The sequence below is a fragment of the Sminthopsis crassicaudata genome, chromosome 6, assembly GCF_048593235.1.
Source record: "Sminthopsis crassicaudata isolate SCR6 chromosome 6, ASM4859323v1, whole genome shotgun sequence".
Lineage (NCBI taxonomy): Eukaryota > Metazoa > Chordata > Mammalia > Dasyuromorphia > Dasyuridae > Sminthopsis > Sminthopsis crassicaudata.
In genome coordinates, this window is record NC_133622.1 from 159,064,494 (window position 1) to 159,080,301 (window position 15,808).

The following is a 15,808-nucleotide window of genomic DNA, read 5'->3' on the forward strand; positions in this document are numbered from 1 at the left end:
ATCAACTGAACAGCTACTACATGGAGGCAGGATTACATTTATTCTATTTGTCTCTCAAGAGCAGAACCAGGAATAAATAGAAAGATTTTCAATTCTCAGCTAACGTCCCACCTTCTCGAAGCAGTAAACTGGTAAAAAAAATTTTACAACCAAGAGTTCAAATAAAGGCCTTATTTCTAAAAGATATAGAAAAATGACTCAAACTTATAAGAAAACAAGGCATTCTTCAATTGATACATTGTTGGTGGAATTGTCAACTGATCCAACCATTGTGGAGAACAATTTGGAATCATGCCCAAAGGGCTATTAAACTGTGCATACCCTTTGATCCAGCAGTGTTTCTACTGGGCCTATATCCCAAGGAGATCATTAAAAAAGGGAAAAGAACCCACATGTGCAAAAATATTTGTTGCAGCCCTTTTGGTAGTAGCAAAAAACTGCAAACTGAGTGGATGCCCATCAGTTGGAGAATGGCTGAATAAGTTATGGTGTATGGGTGTTACAGAATGATTTCAGAGAGGCCTGGAGAGACTCACATGAACTAATGCTAAGTGAAGTGAGTAGAACCAGGAGAGCTTTGTACATGGCAACAACAAGATTACATGATGATCAATTCTGATGAACATGGCTATTTTCAACAATGAGATGATTGTGGCTAGTTTAATGAACTTGTGATGAAGAAAGACATCTACACCCAGAGAGAGAACTAAGTGTATATCACATTTTCATGCTTTTTTTTTTTTGTTGTTGTTTGCTTGCATTTTATTTTCTTTCTCATTTTTTCCTTTTTAATCTATTTTTCTTGTGCAGCAAGATAATTATATAAGTATATACTCATATATTGGATTTAACATGTATTTTTATCATTTTTAACATATATTGGATTATTTGCTATCTAGGAAAGGGAGGAAAACTAAAACACAAGATTTTTCAAGGGTCAATGTGGAAAAGTTATCTATGCATATGTTTTGAAAAAAAGGCTTTAATAAAAAAGAGTGAACAATATATGAATGCTTTGAAAATAAAAAGCTTTAAAAATAAACAAAGTCACACCTACTAGAAACTTTTCTCAATCCTCTTTAATCTTAATGCCTTCCTTCTAAGATTACCCCCAATTCACCCTCCCTACACCTCATTTGTACATACATGTTCACATTTTGTTTCCCCATTAGACTGAACATCTTAAGAGAAGGGACAGTTTATTTTTGTTTTTTGCCTTTCTTCCTATCTCCAATGCTTAGCATAGTGACTGGCACATGGCAGGTGCTTTATAAATGATAGTAGGTTGGCCCTTCCCAGTCTTTTCCAAGAACATCCTGACCTGATTCTTATTCAGTGGGTTGAGGTTACTGAGCTAGTACTTATAACTAAGGCTTGTTGATATTTGAAAAGCAATGAAGTGAACTAGGAGAGATCATTGCAGGCAGAAAACCTGGATTTAAAAGGTCTGATTTTGAGCCCCAGTTTCACCATGGATTATTTTTATAACCATGGACAAGTCAATAAGTGAATTAGACTTCAGTTTTCTCATCTGCAGAATAGAGATGATATTCCTAAGATGTGAAGAAACCTTAGGGATCAGATAATCAAAATTACTCATTGAACCTGAGTCCCAGGAAATCTCAGTGACTTGACACACATGAACTGAAGCACCAATACAAGCACAAGAATCCAGTGTCATGGCAGAGAGGGCTTCCCTCCCAGCTCAGCAGGACCTGTCAATGCTTGCTCAGCTGACAAAGCTTGTCAGGAACCTAGTTTCCTGTCACAGAACAATATAGCACAAGGGACAGGAGCAAAGGAAAAATAATTCCCATGTGGACAACAGTCTGCAGAATACAAAGCACTTCCCTCACACTGAGTAAGGAACAGATATGTCCTGTTGTAGGTGGTGATTATTAGTATTCATTTTGTCTGTTTCCCTGGACGGTTCTTTTTCAATCCTTATTTCTTATTTTGCCATATATTTTAGTAAAATATATTTAGTAAAAATGATTTTTGCTCCCAATATTCTTGTTATTTAAACACTATGTATCACATTCCTCAGGAATGTGCCAAACAACCAAATGATAGACTTAAACCAAAAGTATGCTTAATTAAATAGTGTTCAAATGCCTAGAGGCATATACAGAATGACTTACGCAAATATTAAAGGTGCATTTTATTGCATTATTATTTTTTAGTCTGTAAAACAGTAAAAAGTCTACTTTGGGCATAGCTTTCCCCCCAATATTTCTACTCTTTCATCTTTTGAAATTCTATTTGCATCTTTTCTTATTAATCTCAAAAGAAACCAGAAGGAAATGGTATTAAGCCACATTAGCAAGACTGGTGTTTGTTATTATATACAAACCTTCTTCCCTGCCAGTTATTACCTAAACAGTAGTGATGATCCTGGTAGAATCTTTCCCCGCAGGCAGTCACACACTGTCTTTCTTTCATCAGTAAGGATGGCTGGCATGAGGTGCATTCAAACCCATTGGTGCACGTGGCACACTCCTGCCGACAGGCTGCTCAGCCCATGATAGCAAAGGGAAAAAAAAGGAAAAACATCCAGTTAGCTCAAAGATTTCATCCCAGTGATTATCCATGTATATACCTCAAGACTTTGTCATGTTCCATATAGACATCCACTAAAATATAGCCCTATCCAACACAGAAACCATCTGCCCAACCTCTATCCATATCTACCTCCACACCTTCAGTTCCACATTTTGTTCTTGCTCCAGAAACAGTAATCAAATCAATAATATTATTGCAACTAAAAAGGAAATGACAATTTACCATTTTATGAATCTACTCACTATCTCCATCACTAACCAGACCAAAACTACTCTTCCTGGCCATCATTAAAAAATGTATTACATTCTCCTATTAGAATGTAAGCATCCTTGGGAACTGAGTGTGGATCACAACATAACATTTTCACTCTTTTTATTACTGTTTGCTTGTATTTTGTTTTCTTTCTTATTTTTTTCCTTTTTGATTTTTCTTGTGCAGCAAGATAAGTATAAATATGTATACATATATTGGATTTAACATATATTTATTATTATTATTATTATTATTATTATAGCTTTTTATTGACAAAACACATGTATTGGTAATTTTTCAACATTGACCCTTGCAAAACCTTCTGTTCCAAATTTTCCTCTTCCTCCCCTCACCCCCTCCCCTAGATGGCAGTTAGTCCAATATATATTAAATATGTAACATATATTTTAACATGTTAACATATTTTGGATTACTTGCCATCTAGGCAAAAATTTGAAGCACAAGATTCTGCAAGAGTCAATATTGAAAAATTATCCATGCATGTGTTTTGAAAATTAAAAGCTTTAATAAAAATGTAAGTATCTTGAAAGTAGGAACTGAATTTCTCTTGTACATTTCTGGTCTAGTTACTACTATGCAGCGGGAACTTAATAAATGCTTGTTGATTCACTAATTGGTTAGGTCACTTTCTGATTATTTGTGGTCACAGAAAAACAAGAAATTAGAAATACCTAAAAAATGACTTTATCTTAGCAAATGATTTCAAATTTTGTTCTGTTAAACTTCATACAATAGATGGCAACAGAATAAACCAACTTGAATTTTTCCTCTTGGTTCTTTTTTTCCATCATTTCCTAGAAGGGATACTTCAGAAAGAAAGGGAAAAGAACTAATAGTGATGTTCAAAATTTTTAAAAAGGAAGAAAAGAAGGAACAAGTATTTCTTGAGCACCTACTATATGCCAGGCACCATGTCAAATGCTTTCTTTTCTAAAGCTAATATTTCTAGTATAATATTGAACAGTAATGGTGATAATGGGCATCCTAATTTCACCCTTGATCTTACTGGGAATACTTCTAGTTTATCCACTTGGTCATGAGGTAGTATCCTGATGATAAGTTTCTGTAGTCTCTCTGCTATTATTTATTTAAGATTCTTGCATCAACCAGAGAGAAATGTGGGAACTGAGTATGGATCAAAACATAGTATTTTCATTCTATTTGTTGTTATTTACTTATATTTTGTTTTCTTTCTCATTTTTTTCCTTTTTGATTTTATTTTTCTTGTGCAGCATTATATTTGTGGAAGAAATGCACATGTTTAACATATATTGAATTACATGCTGTCTAGGGGAGAAGATGGGGGGAAGGGAGGGAAAAAATTTGGAACACAAGGTTTTGCAAGGGTGAATGTTGAAAATTATCCATGCAGATGTTTTGAAAATAAAAAGATTTAATTTTTAATAAAAGATTTTCCCATCAATATTCATTAGGGAAATTGGCCTATAATCTTCTTTCTCTGTTTTGGCCCTTCCTGGTTTAGATATCAGAACCATATCTGAATCATAAAAGTAATTTGGTAGTACACCTTTTCTCCCTTTTTTTCCAAATAGTTTATATAGTAGCCAAATGCTTTCTTATTTGATCATCCCAGCAATCCTGGGAAGAATGTTATTAACCCTATTTTCAGATGAAATAACTGCCTCAGCACTTCAGGCCCAACATTCAAACTCCTTCTGAAGGAGAATAGAAGAGTCTGGAAAATATACAAACTGGAAACAATGGGGCAGGGAGAAGGGCTAAGAATCAATCACCAATTTAGGCATTCACTTTATTTATGCAGATAATAATTCATCATTGCCTTCTCTTCCCATGTGATTCTCATTCTTTCTTCCCATAGATGTTTTAAAGAAAAAGCACCCATTTAGCCAATGCACTTCTTTTTTTATGTCTTACTCGTAATTTCTACCGTATCATGGCTGTTGTCCACTTATCTTGATACATGAACAACCAACCTTAATTCATTGCTATCCATTTCCTCAATTATTTTCTTTACAGTGAGTAACTGCGAGTCTGTGATATGTTGCCAGCTACTCACACTTTCCACATATCTCTTCACTGCCCTTTAGAGAATTCATAACTTTGATTCTTCAGAGTCCACTATGTTCCAAAATTCATACATATATGGCATCATACCAAGGGAATCTTCTCTTTAAAATGGTGAGCTTTTGTGCCAAAGAACAGCTTTGGAACATGGAAAAGTCAGACAAAATTCCCTAAGTATGCCAATTTAATTTCACTTATTCTTTTCTGAGTCCAACTCACTGCCTTTGAGTTTGTCCTAGATAGAGGAATAGAAGGATAGATGGAAGGAAGGATGGATGAATAAATCGATAGACAGACAGACAGATAGATAGGAAGGAAAATTCAGAAGGAAAATTGCTCGTTCACTTTTCTGGACAATGGGCAATATTTACCCTTTTCTTTCTTCCTGTATCGATTACTATGTAGGTCATTCTCTTTTGTAAGCATAGATCATGCTGAGGAAGTCACATAATGCTCTAAGCTATCTCTATATAAACAGAAAAATGCTATCTGCAAATGAGAGAAACATTTGGAAGAATCTCTCTTCTATTTGAACTCTGCAGGCAACTTAATCTATATCCACTTTCCACATACATCCATCTCAGTTTTATGCCTCATTTGATGTTAATAGTCTGAGGGTCATTGAACAAAGTTGTCTCTGTTGTTATATCTACAAAGGAACCTTGCTTGATCTTAACATACTCAAGAAAGACTCTTTGTTAGAGAATGTTAAGTCTCCATTTTGCTATGTCAAAATTAAAGTGAGAAGGGGCTTGAGATAAGAAACCAAAAATAAGCACAGTGATTCTGTATGCTCCATTTCCTCTACTCAGGATTGTGACTGTAAAGATGAGGTCCACCGTAGAGAATTGTGAAAGTCTGCCTGCTCCCTTCATATAGAATAATTAAAGATAAAAGACTTATGATTATTATAAAGATCTTAATAAGAAAATGGACATATGAACCTGCAGTTATTTAAGGCTTTTCAAATACCTTTTTAAAAATTAGTATGTTTGTGATTCTTTTTCTGTTTTTTCCCTCTTTCTAAGACATCCTATAAAATGATCTGTCAATACCTTTGTATGAATATCTTTAGTGTGCTTGTTACAATCCATTGGCTCCTACCATCTTTGTTGACTTACCTAGAGATATTTGATCAAATTCATACATATCACAACTAGCAGAACTGGCATTTGATTCCAGATGTTCTTACTCCATGTTTCATGATGCTATTAATTATCTCTATTTGCTAAGATCAATTTCACCTGAAGAGAGGATGTACAGTTCTCTCCATGGGTAATGTCTTTCTACTCTGTTCTTGAAATAAAATTCTAATGTATAGAACTGAAGGTTTTGAGTAGTATACAAATATTGAGCTTCTTTTATTTCTTAAACTTAACTATATTTTCCATATATATTTTTGCCTTTCTTGCTCTCACATTTGCAATGAATTTTCTTACCACTTAACCCAATATATGTTGGCTTAGAGAATCTTGTCAAGTTCTTCAGAGTTTTTCTGTACTTCTTCATACTTCATTACTACATAAGCTGCAATTATCTTTCCAGGGATCTTCTTGCTTTTGCTTCATTAGCCATCTTCATTGCCTTATTAGCATTTTAAGAAGAGATGACCATCTGTCATATGAATGATTTCTTACTGTCTTTGGCACAAGATGAAGTCAACTTTGCCATATCTTTTCTTGTTGTTTTGAAAACCTGTAAGCTATCATTCTATTTAGTTTTTGATATTTTGCATTTTTTTTTGTTCTGGAGAGGGTGTCAATATTAATATGCTCCATTTCTTCTAAGAATGCATTTTATTGTGCGACTGCAATTGGGTCAGTTCATATGAAGTGGATTATACATAAGGCAAGTCAAGATATCTGGCGAGTTCCTGACCTGCTTCCAACTTATGAGCTGTGGGACATTTTGACAAGTTATTTAAATCTCTCAGGTTCAATTTCATCAACTATAACTGGCCTAGAAAATCTCTAAAGTCCCTTCCAACTCTAAAAATTAAGCTGGAAAAACTATATCTTAGAGTAATCTTTTAATGTATAAGATCCAATGTCCTGAAAGTAATCTATTTATTTATTTTTTTTAATAGTTTTTATTTACCAGATATATGCATGGGTAATTTTACAACATTGACAATTGCCAAACCTTTTGTTCTAATTTTTCCCCTCCTTCCCTCCCCACCCCCAGATGGCAAGTTGACCAATACATGTTCAATGTGTTAAAGTATAAATTAAATACAATATATGTATACATGACCCTTGAAAGTAATTTATCTGTTGTTTGTTGCTGTCATTGTTCAGTCGTTTTAGTCATTTGAGATTTTCTTGACAAAGAAATTGGAGTGGTTTGCCATTTTCTGCTTCAATTCATTTTACAGATGAGAAAACTAAGACAAATAGGGTTAAGTGACTTGCCCAGAATCATACAGCTAGTAAGTATCTAAAGCCAAATTTGAACTCACTTCAGACTTGGCACTTTATCCACTGTGCCAAGTAGCAGTCAATACACAATTGTAATCTTCATATTATTGTCTCATAGGGATGGGGATGGGAACTTATGGTTTTATTTATAATGCAAAGAAGTCCTAGATGAGGAAATTCATTCTACCAATGCAGATCAGCACTTTCTCTGTTTCCTGCAGCCTTAGATAGTGGCTGAAAGCACTGAGAGGATAAATGATGTGGTCACAAAGCTCATATGCAACATACATGGAACTCATATCTCCCTAGCTCACAGGCAAGCTCTACCCACTAGGCCATGCTGCTTCATCATTAAAAGTGATAATCAATTAGATGATTAGACTGATATTCTTGGTCTTTGTCAAATTATCAGACGGAAAGGCATGATTGGGGTAGAAGTGGTCAGTTTACCACTTCCCCCAATCCCAATGGGTGAACATGTCTCATAACCCTCTACATCAAGGTGAACTCCAATCAGGCTGCACTCAGTCCCCTATGAGCTCATCATCTACTCTGCTACAATAGGTGAAGCATTCTTCCATATCTGCCTCTAAACTATGGAATTACAATCAAAACAATTTGGCCACTACAACTGAAAGGGTACATCAATCTACTCATCATATCTGTGATTGTCTGAAACAAAACACCACTCCTCATGTAAAATGAGAAAAATTAGTATTACTATTATATTTAATATTATTATACATAATATTATTGAACTAATTGATATATTATTATACTAATATTATGCAGATATATTTATTATATCAATATATTGTGTTATATTAATATTATAATTATTAATTTTATTATATTAGTAACTAATTATTAATTATGATCCACTTTTCTATCTATTTTTTATATAGTCCCAAATCCTGTTAAGGTCAATCTCTGACCTTACTCTAAGCCCTCAAGGCACATGTTCATCAATTTTGGGTGGAACCCCACCCAATTAGTAAACCTAATTTCTGTTTATAGTGGATAAACAGAATCCTGTCTGGGCGAGCTCTTGCCCAGAGGGAATGAACCCAAGTTCTTGATCTCCTCCATTAGAGCATAGCGTGATCCATTTCTTGAAGGAGAAAAATAGCCACAGAGGTTCAAATGGAAATAGCTTCTCCTAGGATTGTTAGAGAATGTTGAATCTGGTGACGAAGCCAAGTTCTCAGCAGAAGGAACTGAAGACTTTTAGCCCACCTCTTCATGAAATGTCAAGGCAATGTCAAACCTGTAAGCCATCATTCTATTTAGCTACAAATATTTTTCATGTTTTGCATTTTTTGTTCTGGAGAGGATGTCATAAAATTAGTTCAAATTTAGCTTTAGATACTTACAAGCTGTGTGATTCTGGACAAATTACTTAACCCTGTGACCCTCAAGTTTCTATCAATATTTTTTGTTTATTGATTAAAAAAAAAAATCAAGGTTGGTTTTCACTTGTAAGAGAGAGTCTTTGGTTACCAAGAGAAACAACTTGTTATCAATTTATTAATGCAGCTAGTCTAATTAAAAAATTGATTATTAATTATTAATTACCCAGGAACTCTGTCTCTTGGGGATTTTCATTCATTTCACACTCCATTATATGTTTATTATATATTATTTCCCCTATGTAAGCTCATTGAAAGCAGGAATTGTCTTGTCTTGGAGATTTGTTTTGGGGGAGAGAGTTTTGTCTTCTTACTAGTAACCTTTTAATAAATGATTATTCTTTCATTGATTTATCCATCCACTCACTCCTAATAACCTTCCAGGTGAGTTAATGCCCAGATGTGAGAAGTATTAGCCAGCAATTCAATCATACCTAAACAAAGGCTAGCACTCTGGTAGAATCCTAGCTCACAGCTATGCACACAACGTCCGTTCTGCAGATGCTTCCTAGGATCTCGGCAGAGGTCACAGTGGTCTGGAGACTGAGAACAAGTCAGGCAGTCTTGGGCACAAGGGACTAGAATCAAGGACAAAGAAAAAGAAGTATAAGTGGAAGGCATTTGGCCTAGCCCTCCAGACAGGAGGAAACTATCAGGTATCCAGAAGGTAAATATGAAGAAAAGCAAAAGTGACAAAAATTCATTGCTAGAGAAAAATTTCAAAGAGTTTCTCTTCTGTCTTATTATCCCCTAAAAGCCATTAAGAGCATTAAAATCATCCAAAGAGTGCAGACAATACTAACTGCATATTGCTTTGTCTGACTGATATGATAGTGAACTAAGAATGATCAGCCTCCAAACAGATATGATTTTCAAGTCATTTATAATTTTTTGTTTAAATGTTCTTAAGCTTTGAGTTTACAGGAAACTAGTGTGTTTAATATCAAAATCCATTTTATATAATTTGCAATTCATTGAATTTATATCCCTATCTCTAAAGGAGATTCATTGGATTTGGAAATTAACAAGTACTTGATTATCAATATATGATAATGATGATGATGACGGTGATGGTGGTAGTAGTGATAGTATAAGGAAGGAATAAATTAAGAAGAGAAGAGAAAGAGGATAATAGTTGGTATATAGAGCAGTTTCTGTTTGACAAAGCATTTTGAATACATATCTCACCAGCGCTTCACAACAATCCTGTAAGGTGAATGCTATAGATTTCATCAAACCTATTTTGACAACTAATAAGTAACTTAGGCAAGATTAGAATCCAGCCCTTCCAGATTCAGTCCTTTGTACAACATAGTAGACTGCCTCTCTAAAATAATTATATGGTAAGCACACTAGTGTGATAAGCCCACTTGACATATATTTCTGAAAGCAACTGAATTAAACCATAAAATCACTTTCCCTTTTCCCTGCTATATTAAGTAACACACTACAATTTACCACAATAAGTTAAATACAACAAGAACAGATGCCAATATAAAAAATTAGTACCTACAGATGAAAATTATTAATTGTGAAAGGCAAATCAACAATGCCACTTATCCACACATGAGCAAAAGGCTTTGCAGAGAATGCTACTCTAAAGATTGCTAACAATCATTTGCAATATAATAACAAATTATACAATGTATAACATAAACAACCCTCCCAAAATATTTTTGGGATTTATTTTTGTTTTGTTGGATTGTATGGTCTATCCCTGTTATTTCAGCAGCATGGGAAACTCCTAATGTATTAATTATCATTAACTAATTAACTGATTCAGCTCCTAGTGAATTGAAAGCAGAATTGAAGAGAAAATAGATATGGTATTTGGGGAGAAATAAACCTTTATATATTTTTTTAAAAACCTAACTTATAAGGGTCCCCAAATAAATCATTTTTGTTTAATTGCTCACCTTAAAAGAGCAACTAAAAGACTCTGAACAGTCATTTCAGCATCTTCAAAAAAAAGAAAAGCTCTTTGTTATGCCAGCTTAATTTAATTACACAAAACTGCAACTCAAGAGAAAAATCAATAAAAATAAAATGGTAGAATGAAACATTAAGGAAACAAGAACAGAAAAAAGAACCCAAAGAACTAACTCCTTTTGGATTTTCTTAGTATGGCCATTGCTTTCTGGAAATAAAATCCAAATTGTACCTACCTGATTTACAAGCTGGGCAGCACTGTCCCAGGACTTCTACTGCCAATGTACCCACTGGGCACGGGAGGCAGGAGGCTTGATAACAGATTACTTGGGCATCTCGGCACTCACACATTTTGCATGGACCATCATTCCACCTTTCTCCCTCCTATGTGAGAATAAAGGAATGAATGAGTTACCAGAAGACTTTCAGTGCTTGTTTGATTTGCCTAGGAATTTAGGTACTGACTTAAAGGGTTTATGAGTATATACAAACAAATCATAATAGTATGCCAAATGTCATTGTCTAGAAGTAGGATTCTTAACCTGGGATCAGCAAACTTATAAGAGAGATAGACAGAAATAGAGAGGTAGAGAAAAGGAAGGAAGGAAGGAAGGAATGGAGGGAGAGAGGAAGGAAAGAAGAAGGGAAAGAGGGAGGGAGGGAGTGAGGAAGGAAGAAAAAGGAGGAATGAAAGGAAGTGAAGAAAGGGAGGGAGAAAAGGAAGTGAAGAAAAAAGGCAGAAATAAAACTGCATTTCAATATAATTTGATTCTTTCTATGTATTTTATTTTATGCATTTAAAAAACATGATTCTAAGAAGGAATCCAGAGGTATGGCCACATTGCCAACAGTGTCCATGACACACACACAAAAAAAACTACCCCTCGTCTGGAGCCATTATAGATGTCTCTTCACAAGCAAAAAACATTTGAACATGACTCTCAACCTCTTCAACTGGAAAGCACAATAAGCACACTCTCCAGTAGTAATTGAGGGGAATTTCATTAGGGAATTTCCCCAGTTTTGCTAGGACATTAAGCCTCTGTGCTCTTAAAGCAAATGCTTTTTCCAGGTGTGGTTTTTATCATACGACATGTGTCATGTGCCAAGAACTTTCCAACTCTGACATATTCTCTGTGTTCAAAAAGATGGAGGTAATGAAACTAAGTGTTCTGCCTTAGGATTCAAAGCACGTTTGAAAGATGAATTCACTTATCCTCACAATACCTCTGTGAGAATGGGAGGAGCAAAGATTGTGAATAGGATACATGAGAGCAAAATTTTAATTAAATGATTTTAAATTTTCTACTGAACTAACCAATCTGACATACCATAGTTAATGACATTATTCTGGTCTCCTAGACAAAAAATAAAAACTGCCCTTCAAAAAGAAACTTGAAAAAAAAATCAGTTTCCAGATGAAACAGGATATATCAACCATCTCCTAATCTCCTTCATGCTTTCATTTCCCAACTATTCTACAAATGTGTACTCAAATGAGCTCAGCATATACCTAGCATCTACACACAAATACATAATACATACATAGTAAAAACACATATACATCCTCTTGTATTTCCTCAGGTAAGCTAGAGTTTGCCAAAATAAGAAAAGTATGTAAATAAATCCACATCACATAGGAAAAGTAAGAAATAAGGAGTTTCAGTCTCAATAACATGATGGAGTTTGATATGAACAAAATAATACATCAACAATTGAACAAAGAGAAGAGGCAATGTCTAATGGATTCAGTCTGAATTATCTTGCTTTTCTTTCATTCCCTTGAAAAAAAAGTTTCAGCAAAACTAATCGTATATTAAAACTTTCAGTAGTCCCAAGATATCCCATACTACTATATAATTTTGGTCTAAATTTGGACAAATTTCTATGTCTATATTAAAATACAAATTGTTCTGAGATCTGGTATTACTCAAATTTGAGAAAGCTATCAACATAAAGAGAAGAAAATATCACTAAGAAGTTCACCAAACAAATCATTTTTACAGTTAATAAACCAAAGACAAGAACTTAAGTCATTTTTACTCAAATAAAATAAGACTGCTTGTAACAAACATATAAACCAAAAAAATCACATTTTGAGGAAAATCTTAGCAGAAGATATCTAAATGGTAATTCCCACTATAAAAATCTATTTTTCCCCCTATGAAATCAAGGTAAGGTCAAATATTCTAAAATCACATTACAAAAATGGAATACTAGAGAATAGTAGTGTTCATGTTTGTTTAAAATGTTTCTATAGACAATCTTAGTATTCTTATCTTACTAAAGGACTTAGGGTCCTATGGATATCCCAAAGTCCTATGGATCTTCAAAACTTCTTTAGAAACAGACATCACTCGAAAGTTAATTATTCATCATAATGGAGTTTTTTTTTTTTCCTTCTTATTTATCCATTTCCTTGTCCTTCCTTAACTGAATTTTCTTTGGAATTCTTTAGTGATTTCTATTCTTTCCTATCTTTTACCTATTTAATTAAGGGTCTTTTTCCTATTAGTGGGGTAGAGGAAGGATAGATCAACACCTTCATGACCTTCTATCTTTTCTCTTTACTTTTATCCTTCATTTTGCCTTTTTTCTTCCCTCTTTGTCTTTATCTCTTTTTCTGAGATCAAAACTGAAACTGAAAATAAAGCTTGTCTTGTATTTATTCAATGAAGAAAAAAAAAAGAAAAGAAAAGAAATAGATGTCATTAACCCCTTACAAGTGCACTGGGAGACAAACAGAATCATCATCAGAGAGGAATTAGGGAATCTGCTCCAAATCTGAAAATAGTCTTTAAAAAAATCAGACCCTCACTCTCATCGTTATGTCATCAAAGGCATCCTCTTGTTAGTCCTAGATCAATATAGAGTGGTCTACAGTCCAAATCAGAACATTTCAATCTCAATTTTGCCATGATTTTGCCAGCTTTGTAGGTGGGCTACTCTGAACCCCAGTACGGTGTAGATAAAACAACAGTGCATTAGGAGATGACCTAAATTCAAATGCAAGTTTGGCTCTTATTTCCCAATCTATAAAATGAGAATGCTGAATTAAGTGATCTACGTGATTCCAGTCAGCAATAAAACTATGATTCCAAGAATAATGCTTTATGATTATATACTTTATAAGGTGGTAAAGAAAGAGCTTCATAAACACTGGAATGGTATAAAGATGTGCTCTACCATTACTATTTTTTATTATTATTATTAATGGGTCAGCAAAACATTTTTTGATGCTAGCTAAATCTTAACTAATAAATATCATTTAATTTATCAAGTGTGCCAGAAAAACCCACCTTACTAGGAGAAAGGTGATATAATGGAATCAATAAATATTTGGAAAAATTAAATATCTTTTTGGTTTTTTTCCTCTTGCGCAATAAAATATAATAAATAAGTAGAAAAATAAAATTTAAATAGTTTTTCCCACTGTTAAATAATGATCACTGTCATTTTTAATTAAATTATTTCTATAAATATTGGGGATAAAATCAATTCTCAGTTTTGTTCTCATACTCACATCTTTTATTTGTTCTTCATAAAGACAGTGTTGACGTCTTGAAACACATTCAGGACAGCATTTTCCATCTAAGTGAATTAATTCTTCGTCCTATAAAGAGAAGGAAAATGAGATACTTATCAAAATAATAATTCAGTGGCAAACAAGAGAAGCAAATTGGTTACTTGATTTGAACAAATTACTACATATCTGAATTTTTTCCATGATCCATTTGACTGGACTTTGGCCACTTTTCCTATTTAAAAGCGATATACTATATCCACAATTTACACTGGGAAATGTTCATTGGTACCAAAAGTAAGATTTGTGCTTATATATTCACTCATTCATTTGAAAAGAAATTTTTTGGTTTTTGTTTTTTATTACAGGTCTATGATGAACAAAACATATCAGGCTCTGCATATATAGGGACAAAATGAAATGACCTCTATCTTCAGTGAAGTATAAGGACAATTCAATACAAAGGACATTTAAAGTAATTTCTACAGATATGTGAAACAACTGTAGAGATCAGGAATGGTGTCAGCTGAGTTGAGACCTGAAGGCAATCTGGGAATGCAGAGAAAAAGCATTCTAAGCACAAATAACAGTCTGAATAGACACAAAGATGGTGTGTCCTGGGAAGAGATCAAAAGACAGTGTAGATACAAATGAGAGGATGTGATTCTATCTTTCAGATCACTTGAGCATCTTCCTCTAGACCAATTCCAGATGTTGAAATGACTATTCTCACCAACATCTACTAGTACATACCCACTAGTCGTAAACTGATTCACAGATTCTGTTAATCAATTGGTAACTATGCCCAAAGGGCTATGAAATCACATATGTTCTTTGACCTAACAAGACCTCTGCTGGATATCCATCCCAAAAAAATTTTTAAAAAAGGAAAAGAACCTACATGTACAATAATATTTAAAACAGCTCTTTATTCAAGACAAAGAATTTGAAATTGAGGGAATGACCACTAATTGAGGAATGATTGAATAAATCGTGGTATGTGATTATGATGGAATACGATTGTGCTATAAGAAATGATGAGCAAGGTGCTTTCAAAAAAAGCATGGAAAGACTTCCATGAGCTCATGCAAAGTAAAATGTACTGTGTACAAAGAAACAGCAATATTGTAAGGTGATCAGCTACGAATGTCTTAGCTATTCTCAGCAATACAATGATTCAAGACTTCCCTGAAGGACTCATGATGAAAACTACTGTTCATACCTAGAGAGGGAACTGATTGTGCCTGAATGCAGATTGAAAAATACTTTAAAAAAATTTTTTTTCTTGAGGTTGCTTTTTTTTTTTTGGGGGGGGGGGGAGAATCTATGTTTTCTTTACAACATAAGATTTATGAAATTGTTTTGCATAACTTCACATGTGTCTTCTCAATGAAGTGGAGAGGGAAGAAGGATGAGACTCTGGAGCTCAGTTTTAAAAACAAATGTAAAAAATTGTTTTACATATAACTGAAAAAAATTAAATATTAAATAAATTTAAAATTAATACACATAATAGTACCTGCTCCCATGTTTTCAGGCTGCATGTTTCTAGGACATCCTAATTCTGAATCAGACTTTATCTATTAGCCTGTTTCCTGCTGCTAGCAAACATCTCTCAGATTTTCACAAAGCTTAAAAAACCTTTTATC

At 33.9% G+C, this 15,808-nt stretch overlaps 1 protein-coding gene across 1 annotated transcript in view; it reads right to left on the reverse strand.

Annotated features, from left to right (window-relative positions):
* Positions 1-15,808, reverse strand: part of FRAS1 (Fraser extracellular matrix complex subunit 1) — a 488,324-nt gene that overhangs the window by 295,843 nt on the left and 176,673 nt on the right. Inside the window, exons 10-13 of the mRNA XM_074276760.1 lie at positions 14,160-14,249; positions 10,873-11,020; positions 9,142-9,285; positions 2,376-2,510 (exon numbers count right to left, since the gene is read on the reverse strand). Coding sequence (XP_074132861.1) covers positions 2,376-2,510; positions 9,142-9,285; positions 10,873-11,020; positions 14,160-14,249 — 517 coding nt within the window. The remainder of the gene's footprint in view (positions 1-2,375; positions 2,511-9,141; positions 9,286-10,872; positions 11,021-14,159; positions 14,250-15,808) is intronic.